The sequence below is a fragment of the Saccostrea cucullata genome, unplaced genomic scaffold (assembly GCF_032062105.1).
Source record: "Saccostrea cucullata isolate Sc308-1 unplaced genomic scaffold, CSIRO_AGI_Scuc_v1 ctg22, whole genome shotgun sequence".
Classification (NCBI taxonomy): domain Eukaryota; kingdom Metazoa; phylum Mollusca; class Bivalvia; order Ostreida; family Ostreidae; genus Saccostrea; species Saccostrea cuccullata.
This window is the reverse complement of record NW_026936725.1, coordinates 226,235-250,122: the sequence shown is the minus strand read 5'-3', so window position 1 is coordinate 250,122 and position 23,888 is coordinate 226,235. Positions and strand designations below refer to the sequence as shown.

At 32.6% G+C, this 23,888-nt stretch overlaps 1 protein-coding gene across 4 annotated transcripts; it reads right to left on the bottom strand.

Moving 5' to 3' along the window:
• Window positions 1–23,888, bottom strand: LOC134246359 (galactocerebrosidase-like). 4 transcript variants are annotated; one of them, XR_009987622.1, is made up of 20 exons: window positions 23,733–23,888; window positions 23,369–23,519; window positions 15,297–15,365; window positions 15,000–15,063; window positions 14,548–14,636; window positions 13,894–14,058; window positions 13,314–13,352; window positions 12,107–12,234; window positions 11,763–11,880; window positions 11,460–11,497; window positions 10,830–10,954; window positions 8,807–8,946; window positions 7,460–7,549; window positions 7,190–7,285; window positions 6,623–6,764; window positions 6,046–6,226; window positions 3,903–4,072; window positions 2,102–2,178; window positions 1,109–1,902; window positions 1–229 (listed from the first exon to the last, which is right to left on the bottom strand). XR_009987622.1 is itself a non-coding variant. In XM_062728711.1 (19 exons), exons 2-19 carry the CDS (start codon window positions 23,498–23,500, stop codon window positions 1,651–1,653), a joined length of 2,115 nt encoding a protein of 704 aa, XP_062584695.1. In that variant the 5' UTR covers window positions 23,501–23,519; window positions 23,733–23,888; the 3' UTR covers window positions 1–1,650. The 4 variants fall into 4 exon arrangements, 2 of the variants coding, with proteins under 2 accessions (XP_062584695.1, XP_062584696.1); XR_009987623.1 differs by having other exon boundaries at window positions 1–235; window positions 1,117–1,902; XM_062728711.1 differs by having other exon boundaries at window positions 1–1,902.

Genomic DNA, 23,888 nt, shown 5'->3' with positions numbered 1-23,888 from the left:
GATGATACAGTACCTTTATTTGACAAAAATCAATCTTCAAAACATTAAAAACATAAATAAAATGATCGGTACTTCAAAACTGCAAAGATATTTGATCAATGGGTGTCTAAACAATCTACCATGCAGACATAACATGCTTGCTTATTTATTCAAACACTTTACATTTATAATAAATGGAAGTTCTAGAAAAGTGTTCAGATATCATACATGAATACACAGTAATCTAAAACTAGAACTGTCCAAATGGGACAAAATAAACCCTGCTGGGTTTTTCAGAAGTGCTAAATCATGAATATTTTATGGATCTAAGAGAAGAGAGAAATGCTAAAACACTTTTAGTGCAAATGTAATTGCTCATTATATTTTTTATAAATGAAAGGAAGGCGCAGCCTAATAAAAAAATAGACTAAATATACGGACCAGACACGAATTATGAACTTTTTCTGTCAGTGACCTTGAACTTGCATAAATGATCTTGGTTCAAAGTGATGACACAACCGCAGGTCATGAGCAATGTTTGTGTGAAGAGTAGATTCAAGTTTTTCCATAATAAAGAAAGATATGGACCAGACACGTATTATAAAATTTTTCTTCCAGTGACCTTGAACTTCCCCAAATGACCTTGACCCAAGGTCATGACACATCCTTAGGTCATGAGCAATCTTTTTGTGAAATGAGAACTTACCAAGTTTATCCATAAGAAAGATATGGACCAGACACGCATTATGAAATTTTTCTTCCAGTGACCTTAAACTTCCCCAAATGACCTTAGGTCAAAGTCAAGACACACCCTTAGGTAATGAGCAATCTTTGTGTGAAATTAGAACCTACCAAGTTTATCCAGAATAAAGATATGGACCGGACACGAATTATTAATTTTTTCCTCCAGTGACCTTGAACTTCTCCAAATGACCTTGGGTCAAGGTTATGACACACCCTTAGGTCATGGGCAATCTTTGTTTGGAGTAGTAGATTCTAATGTTCCTCCATAAGAAAGATATGGACTGGACACGTTTGCACAGACAGACGGACAGCTAGACAGCTAGACAGACGGACAAAGTGATTCCTATATTCCCCCCCAAACTTCGTTTGCGGGGGGTATAAATACTGGTATACAATAGAAATAAATATGTTAAACTTTAGCATGATTGTAACATTCATAACAACAATTATAACCATCACACACAAGTTCACTGGGTTTCTCCATGTTGCTCTACAAATGGCACATTGATCAGTATGAAAATATCACCACTAAATTTTTACATAGCACTTTGTATTTCTCACAAAATCATGAGCTTTCAGGCATGAATGATGTACATGTATGTTTCACTGTTTGGAATGTGATATCTCATTCTTATAATTTCAAGGTAAAAGTAAAGTGAAAGTGGGTGCTACAATAGAAGATGCACTTGACTTACTGTATCACAATGTCAAACCTGGCTATGCATTTCAAGTGCAACAAAATACAACATGTATGGTATGACCTTTGAGGCATAATGCATGTGTATTAAGTTTGTTATCTTTGGAATTATAAATTTTATGCATAACATAATACAAAAAAGTGTGTTATATATTTTTTAGCTATGATGCTTTGGTTACTTTTTGCATATTTGGAATATATAAACTTTATCCATTAATAAATAAAACAAACTAAGGTATATTCACTGAACTATGCTGTTCATGTTTTGATCTGAAATACAATTTTGTGTCTTTGGAATATACTTTTTCAGGTATCTTTATTGCATTTAAATCAAACTCCTCTGAGCTCATCATTTTGAAGTTATCAAAATTTGCTAGGCCATAGGAATCTGTTCCCATGGCTACGAAGCCATTGGCCGGTTTTGGAGGCACAGTGGTTTTAAATAAGCTCACTCCATTTAAACTGCCAATAGCTGTTGTGTTCTGAAATATAAATCAATTTCATTTAGAGAAACTTCAACATCAGGATTAAATATTAATTATTAGTAAACTAAAATGTTATCCATTGCTACATTTTTATTCCAAAGAGCTGTTTGAATTTCGTCCCAGTTGCAAACCCGTACATAGATGCAACTTTAGCATTTAAAAAGATATTTGTGTTTCAATTCTATGATATATTTACCTTCACAATTAAGCTAATTGTATTCCAACCATTCACAGAGAAGTTGGCTATTCCCTCATGTATGACAGAGGTACGAGCTGTAAAAGAAAACAGATATTTTTGAGCTGAATTAATTATACGATCCTCAAATTACAGTCAAACCTCATTGTCTTGAACTCACTTCTTCTCATTCATGGAATTTGAGATATCAGTGCTTGAGATTCAAAAGTTCTACACTATATTATCATTATGACTTAAAAAATACTATGCTATACTTGTGCCTAACTAATGGAGTTAAATAAGTGGATCATCATTCAATGTATCTGGAGAACACATCACTCTTGATCATAAACTTTTTACACATTAGCAAGATGAAAATTTCTAGAATTCTTGATATTTTTTCCTATAATCTTTAATAATTAAATGAATTTTTGATGTATATTCTTTTGGCTGTATTTCAATAATTTTATTAATCTGTACTTACAAATATTATTAGTTAGTACATATCTCTGGCTTTTCCTATAAACACATTATTAGCCAGTCCATATTTCTGTTGCATAAATTGTTTGCCTTTACTTACACACATCATTAGCCAGTACGTATTTCTGTTCTATAATTAGTTTGACTTCTTACACACATCATTAGCCAGTACATATTTTCTGTTGTATAATTAGTTTGACTGTACTTACACTCATCATTAGCCAGTACATATTTCTGTTGTATAATTTGTTTGCCTGTACTTACACACATCATTAGCCAGTACATATTTCTGTTGTATAATTTGTTTGCCTGTACTTACACACATCATTAGCCAGTACATATTTCTGTTGTATAATTTGTTTGCATGTACTTACACACATCATTAGCCAGTACATACAATGAAGCGCATTGAAGTGGTAAAATTTTCCATTTGGACGAAACGTTCTGAGTCATGTTTTGAACGTCAATTATAACATAACGACACACACATCACTAGCCCATTTCTTTGTATAATTAGTTTAAACACACATCATTAGAGAAAGGAATATCCACACATCACTAGCCGTAATGTTTTAGGACACCACACTTCCCGCATACAAGCAACATGAGTTACATTGAAATTAAGAGTTTTACACACATAAGAAATAGCTATGTATAGAGTTCCCGTACTTATGTAAAACACGCATTGCAACGAATTTGTCCATAATTATGATTTTATCATGTTTATTGGAGTTAGCACATAGCACATGTATCAGTCGTAACACACATCATGCTTACTATATCTGTGTTTATGTAAACCGTCAATTTCATTGGATGTTATATTTATGAAATACCTGTTCTACGGGTATTCGTTTGAATCACACATTTGACCGAGTTTTCCTTTCTAAAGAAATGGGCGTTTGTCTACACACATATTATCCAGCATCATAATTACGTTCACACATCATTAGCCAGTACAACAGAAAATTTTACCACTTCAATGTGCTTCATTGTATTTCTGTTGTATAATTAGTTTGCCTGTACTTACACACATCATTAGCCAGTATATATTTCTGTTGTATAATTTGTTTGCCTGTATTAACACACATATTTCTGTTGTATAAATTGTTTACCTGTACTAACACACATCATTAGCCAGTACATATTTCTGTTGTATAATTTGTTTGCCTGTACTTACACACATCATTAGCCAGTACATATTTCTGTTGTATAATTAGTTTGACTGTACTTACACACATCATTAGCCAGTACATATTTCTGTTGTATAATTTGTTTGACTGTACTTACACACATCATTAGCCAGTACATATTTCTGTTGTATAATTTGTTTGACTGTACTTACACACATCATTAGCCAGTACATATTTCTGTTCACCAGGGAGGAGGAAGAAGAACATTCCTTTGGCTTCCCAAGCATTACACCCCCCTTGATCCACCCGTACAGCAACAAATGACCCTGAACTTCCGTTGACCTTTGGAATTTGTGTTTCAACACTCACTGCCATGTCAGTCCTTTTATAAATTAAATGAAATTTGTTAATTTCAAATGTTGATGTTAATGACTCATAATTTATCAAATATATATTATTTAAAAAAAAAAAAAAATTGAATAAAATAAAGCAGATGCTTAACAAGTAAGTTGGAAGAAGTTTAACAAATACAGCATAGAATTCAAATAAGGAATTAAACTGATCTTTTTATAGCTGCAAGTGCTTTTATTCCACATGCCACTGATTGGAAAGGGTATATACATGTATACTGAAAGTTTTCAATAAAGCTAAATGATGCTTACATTCTCCAAAAATACTTAAACATTTGGAATTTCTTCTAAGGATGAGCAAAATATTTGGTATTGAAACAATTAAGCTATGATATTCAGTGGGTATGAGGAAGGGTTTGTAAGAATGCATGAATGAGATGCACAAGCAAAGACCAACCTCTGTGTTTATCTGCAATGATGCAAAAATCACAGACATAAAATGATACAACAGAAGTGATAAATGAACTCTGCAAGTGGTGCATGAAAACAATTGACTAGTAAAGATGTTACAGATTGTTACAGAATAATTTTAACAGATGGGAAGAACAGAGGTGAAGAATTTACAGTACTGAAATTAACATGCCAGGAATGAAACATGAAAGTGTAAGCAAATGACGAAACAAAGCAACAGGAAGTTACCTACCAAGTGTTGTTTCCAATGAGATCGAGGGGGAACACAAGATTAAATATGCACCAATAGATAGGGGGGAAGGTGACAACCTGGGTGAGCACCATTCCATGACTAGGGTCATCTGATTTCCTGGTTTCAAACACACCCACTTGCTGAGCAAAAAGGTTTGGCTCTACGTTTTCTGCATACCCTGTTTATATATAACAAACAATACTGTGTTGTAAGACTTTTGATAGAATATAATATAGCTAACACTTTTCCACTGCTATTAATAGTTCTCTGAAAGTGAAAACATGTAAAAGTGAATGCAAATCTGGGGAGGGTCATACTCGATTTAATTTATGTTATCATTAAACTTTGGGGTAAACTTGAATTACAAAAGCAAGTGCCTGTTCTTGAAACCTTGTAATTGTCTCTTGATTTAGAACCCATATTTTATATATTTTAAAACAGAGTTTACTTGATAAGGAAGACACTTGTGACTATAAAAGAATGTTGAATGTACTGCAGAGGAAGGAATAAAACAGTCAGTATGTCAGGCAGCAACTGGAGGTTTGTTTGGGTGCAAGCAAGAAAAAATGATTTTAAAGCTAGAACAAAGAAAATTCACTCCATCAATTTCCCTGCCACTTACAGTATCACATTCGGAACACAGCACCTGAAGGACAAGGGGATTAACACTGAAGAAACAGACATGTGTTTGACACAGATAAATCAACTGTTTCAGCTCATAGGAGGGAGAGATGTATTTGCAATAGATGAACTTGAGAAAATAAATATCTTGACACATTTAACCCTCACAAACATGGAATTGCCAGTAAGCACATTTTGTTCAAATCTCGGCAAACTCCAGCTCTTATAAATAGGCAAGTGTTATGTGCATGTACTTTACACCTTTTTTCAAATTGTATATTCATTATTGCAAAAATTGTATTTCTTAACTTTAGTTTTAAATTTTTAAATAATGATAATTTAATCACTTTGATCAAAACGTGTATGTAACTATTTAAAAAAAAATTAATTGATCACCATGAGAATAACTAAGTCATGTGATTTACAAATAATGCATTCATTTAATAAATAGCAGGAAAAGTGTTTATGCATATAAACATGAACTATCTACATAGCTTACAAAATTTTTTTCAAAAAAACCTTTCAATGTAAAGAAAGTATAGAATGCATAAAAACTTTGTCACAACCAAAATGTGACTGAACAGTCCCAAAACAAGAGAAATAAAAAATTACAAGAATAAAACATTCATTCATCCCAGATGTATTTGTTAAACTTCTCCTTGCAAAGACATGGACAATTACCAGTTGTAGTTTCCTATAACATTGATGGACTTATTGGCTTTCTCTGCCTGACACCAAGACACTGGTAAATCCAACAATGTCTGCATAAGAACTTTTTCTCTGGCAGAGTCAGTGGATTTAACTATTTCATATGCCCCAGTCTGCTGGGCAAAGTTGTTAGGCTCAGAAAAATAGGCATATCCTGTACATGATAATTTTAAATAGCTTCCTTTGTATCATAAAATACTCATTAATTAATAGATTTTCTATTAACATGGTATTATTTTCTTTATCCAAAAAATAAATCATTTGAAAAATAATAAAATATATGAAAGTCCCTTCTTTTTTTGGAAATTTAACGCCTATAAAGTTATGGAAATCAGAACAACTTTTGGAGATACACATTCTCTCACCACATCTAAAACTCAATGGGGCCGAGGAAAAACTTTGATATGTCTGAGGACTTGAGATATTAAAGTTAAAATTAAAAAAAATGGTTGAGGCTTCCAATTCGACATATCTATGTAATTTAAGACATTGATGTGCAGGATATCAAAACTCAATGTATTTAATATAAAAATATGAAACAACAGGGTACCATTAAAGTTATCACTGTAAGGCAGAGGAAAGGGTTTGTCATCTGGAGAGTTTGGATACAGTCCCTTCTGTCCTGTTGACACTGTTGTTATGGTGACGACCTCATCAACATTTAGAGATATTTTTAAAATTCCTCCAATCACCTAAATTTTGTTCAAATTTAAATGCATGCATCAATAAAATGTTCCACAAAAAAGAAATTAAAGAGTAATTTAAACAAGAAGGTTAAAAAACATGACTACTTTTCTTGGCACCATAATTTGAACAAATCAAAATGGACTGTAAATTCCATAAGAAAAGAATTAGAATTTAGTAAGTTTATTTTTTTTCTTTTTGGTTTGAAAATTTTATGAGTCTACTCTTAAATGTACATATTGTGAAAGCGTGGTCTCCTGGATAAGGAGAAAAAGTAGAAAATATCAAAAAGTTTACAAACAAACAAACAGACACCATGGACATGTTTTTTCTTTTATCAAAAACACTAATTGAGTTTTTTGCTGTCCTGGTGAACTAAAATTATAAGGCTATCTTCCTAAGCTTTTGCGTAATTTTTTTCAGAGTACCTTACCTTCACTTGTCCTGAAGATCTGAAGAAATCTGATTTTGAGGAATTTGGGGCAAACTGAAAACTGCTCTTCCATAAATACAGAGATGATATGTTTGCCTGTAAAAAAAAAAAATCAAGAAAATTAAGAAAAACAATGTAACTCTTAATTTGAAAAGAAAAGCATTACCCTGGTATTTCCAAGGTTAATCTGAACATATTTTTAAAAACTGAAACAGTTTGACTTACGTAAGTTCCTTTGAGTTGTAATGTAATATTCTGAGGTTTACTTACGTAAGTTCCTTTGAGTTGTAATGTAATATTCTGGGGTTTGACGGAGTAGGGGGGAAGTGGGGGTCTAATGCAGATGGAATGATCATGGCTCTGAAAGGGAAATACATGGATATAGTTCCTAAATATTCATACAATCTCATGAACAATGTGACAATCATTTTTTTAAAATTAATTACAGCAAAAGAAGTCATAAACAATTTACCCCCCCCTTTTTTTTAAAAAATCACTATGTAAAAATCTGTATACACATGTATCACTCTTTTTAAAATTTAACAACCCAGAATCATAAAATGCACAGTGAATGAGAACACATACATGTAAAGCAAAACATGTAAATGATAAATACACACAAAACTAATCAATTTACTATAGTTAACGACGTTCGATCCTGATATTTAAAGTCTTAAACTTTTTTTGCCAAGTGTATTTTTAGTTTCTACATACATAGCTTAATTAAAATTCAAATCAAAAAATGGGGGTCAATACGCTTCTTTTGGCGCTACAGTACATTTAATATGACCTTTTTGCACTGAAATTTGTGTCTTAATTAAATATTAAATTTTTGACGTTTTCCTTTCAATATTTTTATCCAAATAAAGCATGAAACAAAATGAACTCTAAGTTTCTTTATAAAAAGACACTTAAAAATTGTGACTTAGAAAAAGTTTCAAATTGCTTCGCATAATCAATTATTTGACCTTTCTGCACTGATAAAAAGTGATTTTTCTGAAATTGAAAATTTTATAAGCAAGAAAATTATTTTAAAGTCTTAAACTTTTTCTGATTTTAAGCAAATAAGTCAACGTTATCTTGAATATTTAGAAAAGATCATCAAAAGCGGGGGTATATGATGTAAATTTTCAGATATTACTTAAAAAAGTGTCAATTTTACGTTAAAATTGGCTCAATCTTTTCCCGGATTTTCAGAATATATTTACAATATTTGTCACACTTTGTTGGTAGAATTCATAAGAAATAATTAAATAGATATTTCAGAACCAGCATAACACATTTCACTGCAAAAAACAGTTTTGTGTGCAACCAGGATTGAAAAATAGGAATCCAAAATTAACAGTACTGTTATAGTTCAAAATGGAAAAACTGATCATTTTCGTCTAAAAAACATTCCGCCACAAAATATAGTCCCTAGCTTAATTCTACTTGAATGGAATTTAATCGCAGTTTTTTCATTGAATATAGTTAAATTTGCACTGTAGAATTCAAATTTAATGTTAGAACTTAAAAATGATAAATAATAATAATAATAAATAAAGGACCTGACCAAAATAGGCTCAAAATCTCAGGATCAAACATCCTTAAAGATCATTTAATGATTTTCTGTCTTACCATGGTTTCTATGATGATGGTGAGATCTTTGTTATCAGGGCTGACCAGCGACACCATGCTCCCCCCACCCTGTAACCTACTGACCCCCTTGTCATGGGGGAGGTACTTCCAGCCAGGTCGTGTAAACTGTGTGGTATGGGCTGAAATAAAAAACCTCTCTGATGAGACTGTAGCTCTATGGGCTTGAACATTAAAAAATCTGGGAGAAAAGGAACTTTGACCTAAAACATTTCAGACCTTAGTTTTTCCCTGACATATAGTAACTTTACTTCTTCTACCTTGTGTTTGATAGAGCAAGATGCATGTAAATTATTTTATGTATTATTCCATTGTCAGTTCTAATTAAGTTTTATTTAAATCAGACAGACTGACAGACAACCAGAAGGATGAAAGACACTTTATCAATGCAAGAATTCTTATGATTCATTATTGCTAAGATCTAAATACTGTAGTCATACTTTTTTTCCACAGGTTATATTTCAGTGGAAAATTTATTTCTGTTCAATCTGGTAAACAAGATGTGTTTGTGAAACACTGATGCCCCCGTATGGCAACATAAGTAGGATTAAACTTTTCTTAAATGCAAATATTATATATTGGTACCCAAAGTAGGGTCTCCTAACTGGAAATACAATTGTAAAACATGAAAGCCCTATCACCATCTGTTCCCAAATTATGGCCAGACTAAAGTTTTTTCATAAGTACAGAAATCTTCAAGATCAAGATCAGAAGGTCAAGGTTATTGGTATCCAATGAAAAGACTTTCCACAAAGATTACATGTTTGAAGTATGGAAGCCCTAGCCCTAACCATTCACAAAATATGTCCCAGGTTAAAAAGATCTTAATAGTAAGTTAAACTCCAAGGTCAGAAGGTCAAGGTTATTGGTATTGAATGAAAGGTCTGGTCACAAGAATTACATATGTGAAGTATGAAAGCCCTAGCCCTTACTCTTCAAAAGTTATTGACAAGGTTAATCTTTTTTCATAAGTCCAGAAATCTCCAAGGTCAAGGTCAAAAGGTCAAGGTTATTGCCATCCAATAAATGCTCTTGCTACAAAAAAATACATATGTGAAGTATGGAAGCTCTAGCCCTAACTGTTCAAAAGTTATGACCAAGGTTAAGATTTTTTTAAAGTAGGCCAAACTCTGAGGTCAAGGTCAAAGGGTCAATAGGTCTTGATATCAAATGAAAGGTCTTATCACAAGAATTAAATATGTAAAGTATGAAAGCACTAGCTCTTACCCTTTAAAAGTTATGGTCAAGGTTTATTTTTCAAAAGTAGGTCAAACTCCAAGGTCAAGGTCAAACAGTCAAAGCTCTAGGTATCCAATGAAGTGTCTTCTTACAAGGATTACATATGTGAAGTATGAAAGCTCTAGATTTTACCGTTCAAAAGTTATTGCCAAGGTTAAAGTTTTTTCATTAGTACGTAAATCTCTAAGGTCAAGGTCAAAAGGCTGGTGGTATCCAGTAAAAGGTCTTGCCACAAAGAATATATATGTGAAGGATAAATGCCCTGGTATCTACTGTTCAAAAGTTATGGCCAAAGTAAAATTTTGATTTTTTTGTATTAAAGTGGGTCAAATTCCAAGGTCAAGGTCAAAAGGTCAAATTTGGTGGTGACCAAAAAAAGGTCTTGTCACAAGGAATACACAGGTGAAATATGAAAGTCACAGCCACTAAATCAAAAGTTATGGACAAGGTTAAAGTTTTTGCAAACAAACAAACAAACTGAGAGACAGACAGACAGACAGACGGACACGACAAAAACTATATACCCCCGAAACTTCATTTACGTTGGCATAAAAAATACCTGGATATCTTAAGACTCTCATTATATGCCCTATATGTTTTTTAAGTTTCGATGGGACAAATTTCCGTGGAAAGTTTGTGACTGCATACATAGCGTAAATTAATACATGTACCAAGAGGAAAAAAGTACTTCAGATCCACAGTATTTTATCTCCTTCATTTATTTAGATATTTAAATTCTAAATAATGTATTGGGCAAGAACTATACCTGTGACCCAGATAGGGCTTTCTACAACATAGTGTCCACTCCAGGGGGTCTCTGCGGTCATCAGACCATTACGGGGGAATGGTAAAGCTTCATAATAACTGGCAATCAGGTTCCAGGAAATGGTGCTACAATAACAATAATGGTCAATATATCATAATATGTATTATACTCATTTAATTTTATTACACTCTGAGTGCATTATCTGAATTTCAATGCTTCATTCAAGCCAGGGTTCTACGACTTGTAAAATTTAAAAACATTTGCGTTAATTTTATATGTGGTTCAAAGCAGTTGGGTTGCATTTTCAGAAATCAATTAAATTTCTGTATAATGACATGAAAAAAAAAAACAAATATAGGGGAAAGACCCTCTTTTTTCAATAATGAACAACGTCAAAGTAACAAATAAACAAGCTTTTAGCAAATGTGCATGTTGAAAAGGAATTGACATTTATACAGCAAAGTTTTTTTCAAAACATTTTAAAACTTAAGCATATAACTACAATTAGGCTTACAACATATCAAAATTGTCTATCACTGTGTTTTACTGTGAAGTAATCTCTCTTTAACCTTATTGTGGTGAGCATTAAATTGAGATGTTTATAAGTATTCTAGTGTAAGTAAATATTACCTGGTCATAAGTCCATTGACATAATTTTGGTTTACAATCTGAAAGAAAAATATTTGCAACACAGAACAAATAACAATCGAATTAACTGTACATTATTAAGTTAATTAAATCTGAATGAAGACTGATTGAAATCGGTTGATTCTGGAATATTATTACCTAATATCTGACTACAAGTTCTGTAATTTTAACATGCAATGAGGTGTATATAGCAAAGGTTGCCGTATACACATCGCCCTAATATTCGTTTCAAAATTCGAGGGTAAGAAAAGCAGTGTCTGCAAAATGTTGCTTGAATGGACTCACCCTGGCCCAGCAACCTCCCCCTACATTGTCATTAAATGTGGAATAGTCTTCAGATGACCAGAGTTGTGTCCCTTGTTTCTTAGCAAATTCTGGTGACAGAGTTCCGGGATAATGAACCCTGAAATTTTGTCAATTACACTTATATCCTTCCAATAAATAAATAAGACTGAAGCACTAATGGTGCTGTTTATCTCAAATTTTCTTTTTTTTTTTTCAAGAAAAATCACTAAATGTGTCCAGCTAAAAATTCCACTTATATGGCATACCTGTATACATTTCTATCTTTCAAGCTCCAATATCCAATTATCATTTTTTAAATTTATTGTCAAAAGGAGATAATTTACCCTACATAGTCCACGATTTTAGCCAGGTCCTGGTCTTTATTCATGTCATTTATTATTCCCCAGCCACTGTCTGAGGCCACGATTTTAGTCGGAGAAAATCCACGGGCATCAAGGGTCTTTCTCAGAGTCTGTAAAATAATGAATAGCATATGTAAGAGCCAAAAAAAAAAAACCAACATTCATAAAAATTTTCAATATTACCTGAAGGCAACTAACATTTTCCAGAAGAATATGTTAAAAGAATCAAATTGTAACTAGAACTGTCCAAACGAGACAAAATACCCCCCGCTGGGTTTTTTCAGAAGTAAGTTTTTCCATAATAAAGATATGTATCACACATGAATTATAAAATTTTTCTTCCAGTGACCTTGAAATTCCCCAAATGACCTTGGGTCAAGGTCATGACATACCCTTGGGTCATGGGCAATCTTTGTGTGAAATCAGAACCTACCAAGTTTATCAATAAGAAAGATATGGACCGGGCATGAATTATGAACTTTTTCTTCCAGTGACCTTGAACTTCTCCAAATGACCTTGGATCATGGTCATGACATACCCTTAGGTCATGGACAATCTATGCATGAAATGAGAACCTACCAAGTTTATCCATAAGAAAGATATGGACCAGACACGAATTATGAACTTTTTCGTGCAGTGACCTTGAACTTCCTAAAGTGACCTTTGGTCAAAGTCATGACACACCCTTGGGTCATGGGCAATCTTTGCATGAAATGAGAACCTACCAAATTTATCCATAAGAAAGATATGGACTGGACACGAATTATGAACTTTTTCTTCCAGTGACCTTGAACTTCCCCAAATGACCTTGGGTCAAGGTCATGACACATCCTTAGGTCATGAGCAATCTTTGTGTGGAGTAGTAGATTCTAATGTCCCTCCGTAAGAAAGATATGGACCGGACACGTTTGCACAGACAGACGGACAGCTAGACAGACGGACAGACGGTCAAGGTGATTCCTATATACCCCCCCAAACTTCGTTTGCGGGGGGTATAATAAAATGTTTAAAAACACCATAATTACAGTAAAGAAATATGAAATAAAATTTCTAAGCATGGTTCGGGCTCTGTCATTCTTTAGAATGCATGTAAATGTAAATTTAAATGTTAAAATTTTCTCTTCAAAAGCATTCAAATTGATGAATTTTTAAATATTTTTAAATATTATAAAATCAGTAAAATTAATACCTTTATATATTTAACATCATATGGTTTCTCATTCCAGATCTAATCCATGTAGAAATAAAAAAGAAAAATCTATATTAAACAGATATCAATAATTCTGGCAAATTCATGAAAATGATGCCGATATACATGTACAAATCACTGTTATGGGAAAATGTGAGGAAAACACATACTGCACTTCTCAGCTTCACTCCAAAATATCATTAGCATGTTGAAGTTGTCTATCTTTTACTGCAATTTATCCCTTTGGTTTGAGAAAGTTCACAAATTTAAATGAGCCACAAAAAAATAATTTTAAAAAAACTGTGCATGTGTGTTGTATCTGCATGGGGTGAATTTATTGACGTCTTTTGAAAAATTTCAAATCTTGTTTGTTTTTCTTATCTCTTAACCAATCACATTTAGCAAATAATTTGATTAATGCTTCTACATGAGAGAAGCTAGCCCTATAATTAGGAATGAAATTGGCCAGGGTTCCCATGGCAACACGTTGACTTAAGACCCACAGTATAAATGCAAGAATGACGACAATAAGGACATAAAATATCCTTATATAAAATTGTATAAAGCTGATATGACCCACCCCTATGAAGTCTATGGTTAGGTTATGGACCTCCTTTGCCCCTGTGACCCATTTCATGATGTAGTCAGCTGTCAGGGTGGGATTGTGGTAGGGATCTCGTGTTCCGTTCCCAATCCATCCCGGGAACGCCCAGGGCAGTCCATAGAGAAGGATGTCTGGATTCCTCTGTAAAATAAAATTTGATTGCAGTAAGAATGACAAGTCAGTCAGCCAGTGATCATGCACCCATAATACCCATGCTCTGATGTGAATATATACTCTCACCCCAAAGTTTTTTCCTAACTGTCAGTGAGAGATTAAATGTAAATTTTTTGGTTCTATGGGTCTAGTAGGACCACTGAATTCATAATTTTTATTCCCCATTCGCATACAGATACATATACAAAGTTAAGTGGCCATATAGAAGAGCCTCATAGTTTTTATGAAGTTGAAGATTCTTAAAATAAAAAAAATATTATAAGTGTGCCCTCAAAGTGCTTTATCACTGAAAGCTACAACTATAGTGATGATTTTAAGATAAAACTGACTCCATCCATAAATAAACTCTGAGAGAACAGCAGATATGTGGGCAGCAGTAGAACATTTTAAAATAAACAAACAGAATTTTTCCAAAACTCAAAAGAAATCAATTTAAGCAACATTTTTCTGAGCTACCTTTTTAGCTTCCTTTATAAGCCACCATTCATAGCCCCTGTTATAGTTCAGGTCATAGGGATGGTGCATGTGAGAGGATTCCGTTCCATCTGAAATTCAAATTAAATCATTCTTTTAGGTTAAGACTAATATTCTATTCAAATAAGAAAAATTCAAAATTAGAATCATCAATTCCCTATATCTTCAGTCTAAGCTAAATCATCAGGTTTCATTGCCTTTAGAATCTTTATATCTCAGTGTAAACTTCAGCTATTTTTTTCTTCATAAAATTAAAAAAAATGAAATAAACATAAAAAAGAGCCTTTTATTTGCATATAACTTACATGTATAAGCTAGAGTAGCTCAATGATTTTGGATACTTAAAAAATGAAAAAATCAAAGGTTTTCATTCATTTCATACACACAACAGTATATGTTCACCAAACTAACAAAAAAAATGATCATATTAGAACCTGTGCTCTGAGCATCTCCACCAATTTCCACCTTCAGTATGTGGAGTGAAGCAGCAAAATTAGGCTGAAATGAAGGCAGATGAAGCTAACTTATAGGCATTGTTTTCTTTCTAGCACATATACAATGTATCTATGATGCAAACCTGTAATGCTTAGTAAATCAATATCCAATAAAATCAGTATATTCTGAATTCTTATGATAATAACCAGTGGTGCAGGGCTAAAAATATTTCTACATGAAATTATCAAAAAAAACGTCATTTAAACACAAAGAAAGACATAGTCCTTAAAACTTACCTTGAAAAGGTAATCTAATATTTCATCCCTTTGTTTCTGTGGATAATTGACCAGAAGCCTAGAAGTAGCCTAAATGTAAAATTGATGAAAATTAACATTCTTGTAATTTAATATGCTAAAAAAAAGCTAAAGAGAGTGTGTTCTTTCTTTGATGATTTTCCATTATGTTACTTTTAAAAGATATCTGTCATGGAATCTTGTCATATATTTCTCCATTACTGAAATATGGCGTAGACTAAATAATCATTTTCATCTTATTCTTTCTTTTTTATGCCCCCATAATCAAACATTTGAAGGTATATAGCTTTTGCCCTCTCTGTCCATCTGTCTGTCTAGCTGTTTGTCTAGCTGTTTATATGTTTGGCAGTCTGTCCACAAAAACTTTAACCTTGCTCCAAACTTTTGACTGGGTGTGGCTACAATATTTCAGTGTAACACAGGTAATTTTCTTGTGAGAAGACCTTTCTTTGGGTACTACCTAGTTTGACCATTTGACTTTGACCTTGGAGTTTTATCCACTTTTACAAATAATCCAACCTTTAACTTTGGCCATAACTTTTAAACAGTTGGTGCTAGGCTTTCATACTTTACAAGTGTATTCATAGTGACAAGACATTCAATTGGTAACAATATTTTTGACCTCTTCCATTGACCTTACAGTTTGGTCCACTTTGAAAAGATAACCTTTGTTATAACTTTTGAACAGTTAGTACTAAAACTTTCATATATTTCACAGGTGTATTCCTTGTGAAAAGACCTTCCTCTTGATCCCAACAGTTTTGATCTTTTGACCTTGACTTTGGAGTTTGACCTTCAACCTTTGCCACAAACTGCCATATGGGAGTAGACAAATGGGCACAAACATGGTACACCCCCAAATATTTCAATATAGGGGCATAAAAATTTATTGTGGAGGTCTTAGCCTTATCAGACACTTTATATATGGTTCAGTTAACAGTCACCAAAAAATTGAAATGTTCAAAAAATTAATAAATGATGCATGGACTTCAAACATGACATGCATGCAATGCCATACTTGTGCATGTAAGAGCTGACAGCAATTAACCTAAATGACTTTGGTTACCTTAATTCTTCATGTGGATAAATACATGTACCTCTATCTGTATTTATACCTTTGACAAAGATCAGTAAACAGTAGATATTCTATAATAGGATACCTTAAAGTTAGTTTACAGTGTATATTTACACTTATGGTGCATCTTGACCTCTCAAGTCAAGAGTTAGATAGTAAATGAAAATGGACTTTGGTTCACGCTATCAATTTATGTTAGGAAACTTAAGCTTACTTAAGATACTGCTTAATCACATTTGCAACCAATCTACATGACCAAGGCATCAATACAAGAAGTAAAAAAGCTTAAATTTTCATTTCAATTTGTTTTCTGTTTTTATGGATATGGAATAAGATGTAAAATGTCTTTCAGCAGTGAAACAGCCAAATAGAAGACAAAATGAAAAAAAAATCCTGACCCACTTATGAAATGAATACCATATCCATCTGTAAAACATTGCATTTTATTTGATTTTCTTTCACTTTGAGATAATAACCTAGGAATTATGAGACTGAAAATTAAAACACGGTTATTAGCTATGCAGAGAATTTTTGACAGTTTTAGTCTATATGTCAGGATAGTTTATTTACTCTTGCCGTCTTATAACAAGGAATATTTTATTTATACAATTCTCCATGAAAGGAATGAAAAATAAAAGTTTTGTGGTACTTTTGATTCTTTGGCTGTAAAATATCACTTTCATAACTATTCACTCTTATTATGTTCCCCAAACAAAGTTGGGGAACATATTGTTTTTACTCTGTTTCTTATTATGTTCCCCAAACGAAGTTGGGGAACATATTGTTTTTACTCTGTTTCTTATTATTATTATTATTATTTTTCTTCTTCTTCCTGGGTACTTTTTTGTCCGGGAATGATCTCGTAAACTATACATCCGACTAAGGTGAAATGTTTTTAGGGTCAGTAGACATGTTATGTAGATTTGCGGAACGAAGGTCATTTTGCGCGCACGTGCTTGCAAGAGCGTGCACGTGCAACATGTGTAATGACCGATTTAATTGATATAGGCGTAACTTTTTAAATTTTTGATGAAATGCTTTGAAACTTATAATATAAGGATATATTAGTAGCATAGACAATATGACATGGTCAAAATAGCAAGATCTCACGCGCATGCACGTGCGCTTTGCTCTGATTGGCTGAAACTAAAGTCTCAATATCTTTCTTGTTTTTTGACGAAATCCTTTGAAATTTTGAAAATAGCCATGCATTAGGATATCCTACAACATGATATATAGCAATTATCATGAAAACACGTGCATGCACGTGCGCTGCAATCTGATTGGCTTAAACTTTAAATAGCTATAACTCCCTTGATTTTCAACCAAACAGGATGGGATTTGGAACATAGATAGATATACTGGACTACTACAAGAAAATATGGTCACCATGCACATGCATACACGTGCATGTATGTGCGCTGCAATCTGATTGGCTGAAACTTTAAACAGCTATAACTCCCTTGGTTTTCAACCAAACGGGGTGGGATTTAGAACATAGATAGATGTAACGGACATCTACAAGAAGGTATGGTCACCATGCTCATGTATGCACGTGCGTGCACGTGAAATGAGCAAAATAAAAAAAAACACTTGAATGAGCGTATCTTTTTAATACTTTTGGATTAAATACTTTAATATTAAGTATATTAAAATATATAGATTGTGTAGACAAGATGATATGGTCATTACGCACATGCATTCACATGCGCACGCAAAATTTGAATGAACTTGGTACAATTCTGGGTAAACGTTATTAAAGTCTTAAATGCATCGAGTTTGTCTTATTTAATGAAGCTTACAGGGAATATGGCACCAAAAGGGAGTTGGGGAGCGTTTGGGGAACATCTGTAACGGTCCCCGTTACAATTAGCACTAGTTATTATTATTCTTATTATTTTTCTTCTTCCTGGGAAAATTTTGTCCACGAGTGATCTTGTAAACTACACATCCGACTTAGGTGAAACCTTTTTAGGGTCAGTAGGCATGTTATGTAGAGTTGCCAAACAAAGGTCATTTTGCGTGCACGTGCTTGCAAGAGCGCGCACGTGCAACAGGTGAAATTACCAATATAATGGATATTGCCGTAACTTTTCTATTTTTTGATGAGATGCTTTGAAACTCATAATGTAAGGATACATTAGTAGTATAGACAAGATAGCATGGTCAAAATAGCAAGATCTCACGCGCATGCACGTGCGCTTCGCTCTGATTGGCTGAAACTAAAGTCTCAATAACTTTCTTGTTTCTTGTCATAATCCTTTGAAATTTTTAACATAGTCCTACATTATGAAGATCTACCGCATGATATATAAGAATTTTCATGAAAGCATGCGCATGTGCGCGTGCTGCAAGCTGATTGGCTGAAACTTTAAATGGCAATATCTCCTTTGTTTTTTGACGAAATTCTTTGAAATTTAAAATATAGTCATGCATTAGAATATCCTACAAAATGATAAAGAAAAAAAAATCATGAAATCACGCGCATGCACGTGTGCTGCAATCTGATTGGCTGAAACTTAAAATGGCTATTTCTCCTTTGTTTTTTGACGAAATTCTTTGAAATTTAAAATATAGTCATGCATTAGGATATCCTACAAAATGATATAGAAAAATCATGAAATTACGCGCATGCACGTGTGCTGCAATCTGATTGGCTGAAACTTTAAATGGCTATAACTCCCTTGTTTTTCAACCAAACAGTATGGGATTTAGAACATAGATAGATGTAAGGGACTCCTACAAGAAGGTATGATCATCATGCACGTGCACGCACGTGGGTGTGTTTGAAACGAGTATATTTAAAAATACTCTTGAATGAGTGATTTTTATTACTTTTGGACTGAATGCTTTAATATATAGTATATTAAAATATATAAATAGTGTAGACAAGATGATATGGTCATAACGCACATGCATTCACTTGGGTGCAATGCTAAAAATTGAATATAATTGGTATCCTTCTGGGAAAACGTTGTTAAAGTCAAAAATGCACAGAGTTTGTCTTATTTAATGAAGCTTACAGGAAATATGGCACCGAAAGGGAGTTTGGGGGCGTTTGGGGAACATCTGTAACGGTTCCCGTTACAATTAGCACTAGTTTAATGTAAAAGTCAAGTTTTTCAATACTGAAAATACAATGAATATACTCTAAATCTTTATAAAAATTCACAACCAAAATGTATGATCCTATACATGTTAACGTACTGTGTTCAAAAAAGAGGTAGTCAGAGACTTAGACCTCTAAAGAGGTAGCATTTCGCAAGATATGTTTTACGTAAGGGTTAATGTACGAGTAGTGCTCCATTCCTTAAAAGTAATGGAGCCGGGGCCTCAAAGTATATTAACCCGCGTAAAATCCGCATTTTTAATGCTTTTATTTATTGTTCGTTAATATAAAATAAAGAATATTTATACGATACACTTTAAGGATGTACAACACACCTACCCCAAAAAATTCCTGTCGTTTAATTTTCGTTAATTTTGTAAATTTAGTACATGACTATATCTACTGCATATATGCACATTTTGGACAAAATCGTTCGAGTGGTTTTTGGACAGGAACTTCCAAAAGTTACCCCCCTTTAGTTGTTTACAAGGAGAGAAAATTTTTAATCAATGAACTACTTAAACCTTGATTTTCAAAAAAGCCAGGTTAGATATAAATACCAAATTTCATTGGCTTATTCCTTTAACCATTTAACACAAAAACATAGTCATCTTTTTGATATACATATCATTAAAATAATTTTTAAAGACCTTAAACTGAAAAACTATGAATTATCTAAGCCTTGAAAATTGCGTATTTTTCAAATTCAAAATTTTTTTGTGAAAAAACCTGTCGTTTAATTTTAGTAAAAAACTTTCTTTAGGTAGCTGGTAGTAAAAATAATCTTCATAATTTTTTGTATAATTTTTGTACGACCAGTTTTGATTTAATAGCGGAAAATTACCCCCTCCCCCTTTCTCAATAAATCACGTTCCCGCGCGTCTTTCAGACGGGGGTCGATCACTTTGTTATATGAATCTGCAAATACACATTAAAAAATTAAATTGGAACATTGCTTTTGCTTCAGAAATATATTAACTTACAAATTTAAAAGTTCTCATATGTAAAGCGTATTTAAATGTAGATTTTTTAGGCAATTTTTGAATACCCCTATCACCCCCACCCCTTTCTTTTTTGCGTCGCAGACCATTAGCGTTTGACGAAACGTCGTTTACAGTGCAAATATACTGGTATTTCGTCATTTGAATCCCGGAGGTATGCATTAGTTTTTAAATTCATGAATGCATAATAAATATTGACTACTCTTTTTATATGTATCAGGAAAAATTACTGAAGGATTTTAGTGTTTAGTCCATATATGTATGCGTTATGCGTTCCATATCACATGAAACCTGGATACGAATTCAAGTTTTGTTGAACTTGAATATGTTGATTTTTAATTTTATTTCTTTAATTTTATTCATTAAAAAATGGTGTATGTTCAACTCTCCGTTGATATAAATGGAATAATTGTAGTTTCTTTCATGTCATTATTTCAAACGAGACAGTATGTGGCCGTGGGGATACATCGACATTTGCATAGATGTACACCCCTCATGTTATTGTACGCATTTCTTTCAATGTCGTCACTACTAAAGTTAAATTGAAAATTCCGTATTCGTCCACATTAACTTCAAAATATCAAACATTAAACTCTTCATCTATTTCAATTTATATCAAATCGCACTTTGATATTTCTTAAAATCTTATAGGCTACGTTTTGTTTTGGTTCGAGGAAATGCGAACCGACATTGTTGACAGAAAGTCAAACGATTTGCTGCAATAGCCGAATAGGATATTTATAAATGCAGATAATTTCAGTACAAGTGAACAATTCTTTTCAATTCTATACTTACATTGTGTATATGAGGTCTATAGTATTCAATTCTCGGATTAATATCAGGTCTTGCTGTAAATGTATCTGATTCTGTGGAAAACCTTGAATAAAGGGAGGAAAATAAACATCTCCTACATTTTCAGAGTTGTTCCTCTTTGATCAGTAAGGGTCTGAGAACAATCATCGATTTTACATTGTAAAAAGGTTCTTTGTTTATTTATTGTTTTTTTAATTTAAAGAATTTCTTTGAAAAACAATATTTATATCGTAAAAAATTGTAATGAAGATTATCCATTAATCGGAATATTATATAGCCAATTGTACATAATGATTAATTATATTTCGATTTCAATGTAAAAAAAATTTTCAGAAAAAAAAAAAGCCTGCGAGATTTACATGCAAAAATACACTTTATTGTTTAAAATGAAATGAAATAAACATGCATATTGGCCTCCTTAGCTCCTGTCCTATTCATTTGCGAAATTTACATTCTTGTAGAGTTACCAAGAAATCAAGTCTTCTAATTTTCAATGAGTTATCAAAGAGAAACCAAATTGGAAATGGAAATGCATTTATATAATATAACACACCGAAAACAGTAATATCACTCTACCGGGCTTCATTCCATTTCCAGAATTTTTTGAAAATTTCAACTTTTCATTTTACTCGTCGTTTTGACGTTTTATTTTTTCCGTTTTCAATTTTCATCTCACGTCAAATTTTTTCAATTGTTTTTTTTTTGTTTTGTTTTTTGTTGTTGTTGTTGCTGTTGTTGTTGCTTGTATGTTTTTGTTTTTTGTTTGTTTTGTTTTTTGGTAATGAAAGCAGATTGAAAAATTAAGTTATGAGGAAAAAATTGTACTATAAGTTATAATTAATCAACTGTTTTCCAGCAGCTTCAATGCTCATTGACACTTAATTTAGAGAACATTAAATGTTATATAAGAAAGGAATACATGCTCATTGAACTGTTTAATAAAATTTTCATAATGTGAAAATGTATATATAAAATTTTTATATGAAAAGCAAAAAATTTTCAAGAGTTGTTGTAAATTGTGCTTTAGAGGCAATAAAATTAAATTCAAGAATATAAAATTTCCAATAAAACAATGAAATTTGTCTCTCTCTTCTATTCCTGAAAAGTAATGGAGTGCTCAAACAAAAGAATCACCTCACAGGTGGATTTTATGCAGGGATTAAAGAATTAAATATTTTAGTAAATATGGCCTTAAATGACCATACAAACTCAAACATCAACTGCAATGAAGTTAGACAAAATAAAAAAAAAACACCTTAAGTTTGACATAAGTTAACATACAAATACAATTATAAATATGTTTCATGCTCATCTCTTTGGCTTTCATTTGCTGCTTAATTAAGTCTTTTGAAGACTTCAAGAATGATCTTTGTTGAATAATCATTCAGTTGTCAAATAAAATAGATGATGACATTAATCTTGTTTAATTCAGATTAAAAAAAACATCTTTTGTTAAAAAAATGGATTTCTTGCCATGATTAAAAACAAAAATAATAAAAATGCAAAAAAAGTATTACAATTTAATCAATGCTAATTACCTATTTTATGTTTATGGACTATTAGGTCAAAACTATTCATTAAAATCTAGAATACTGTATCTCCCTTCTAAAATTACTATCAAAGTGAACCAAATTTGGTTTTGTACAAAAGAAGTAGATTAATGAATAAAAGCTGTAAGCATAAGAATATATGAAAAAGTGGTAGACCTCTGCCTACAGCACTGGCTAAATGTAGGAGAGAGCTTCTAGCAGCTAAACTGTAATGAAACATGGTTTAAGACAATGACTCAGTCTCTCAATGTACTTGCATTGTAAAATCACATATTTTCATGGGGACAAATTTTTGCGATTCAAGGAAATACTCTTGGTTCATGGGGATTTGATTTCGTGGCTGAAGAAATGATTTAGTAGCTATGCATTTAATATTTTACATTTCAAGTTGGACATGAATTTGTTGGTCTCTTCATACCTCAAAAGCAAAGAAAATTAAGCCCCACGAAAATTAGCGCTTTCACAGTATAATAATCAGATAATGATTGTAAATAAAATGTATATACTCCTCCTCCACTTAGTCCCCCAATGCCATCAAACCGTCTCCCGTACCCTGCACTGTCGTCTAGTATGTAGGTCTCTGATGCCGCCCCTGATACATACACTGACAAAACAGGAAGGAGGACTAGGAGCATCATGGCTAATACAAGCTGGTGCCTACATCCAAAATAAAAAAAATCAACGTAAGTTCATTTGTAAAACTGGCCCCAGGGACCTGTATATTGGCTCCATTTTGAAATCGTGTTTAATAAGTAAAACAAAAAGGTGTTTTCAATATTCGAGGTAAAAATATTGTTGAGTATGAAATGTTCCATTTCGTAACTTAAGAAATATACATAATACTTGTATAAAACTCGTCAATAAACTTACCTGCTAGATATGGGATACAGCTGTACTTTATTTCAACGACTGCAGACCATAGCGTACAATATCACGATTTAAATCCTGTTAACATTCAGTTCAAGTTGTGGGAAGAAAAAAAATCACGTGAATCAAGCAGGATGTTTTTATATGAATACTAAAAGA

Excerpts from the sequence above, each read along its gene's own strand:
- LOC134246359 (XM_062728711.1), bottom strand. The coding sequence starts at position 23,500 with ATGATGCTCCTAGTCCTCCTTCCTGTTTTGTCAGTGTATGTATCAGGG. Across the intron at positions 10,955-11,459 it reads GTCAATGGACTTATGACCAG|CACCATTTCCTGGAACCTGA; the intron begins GTAATATTTACT and ends TTGTTATTGTAG. Across the intron at positions 7,550-8,806 it reads CCATCATCATAGAAACCATG|AGCCATGATCATTCCATCTG; the intron begins GTAAGACAGAAA and ends TTTCCCTTTCAG.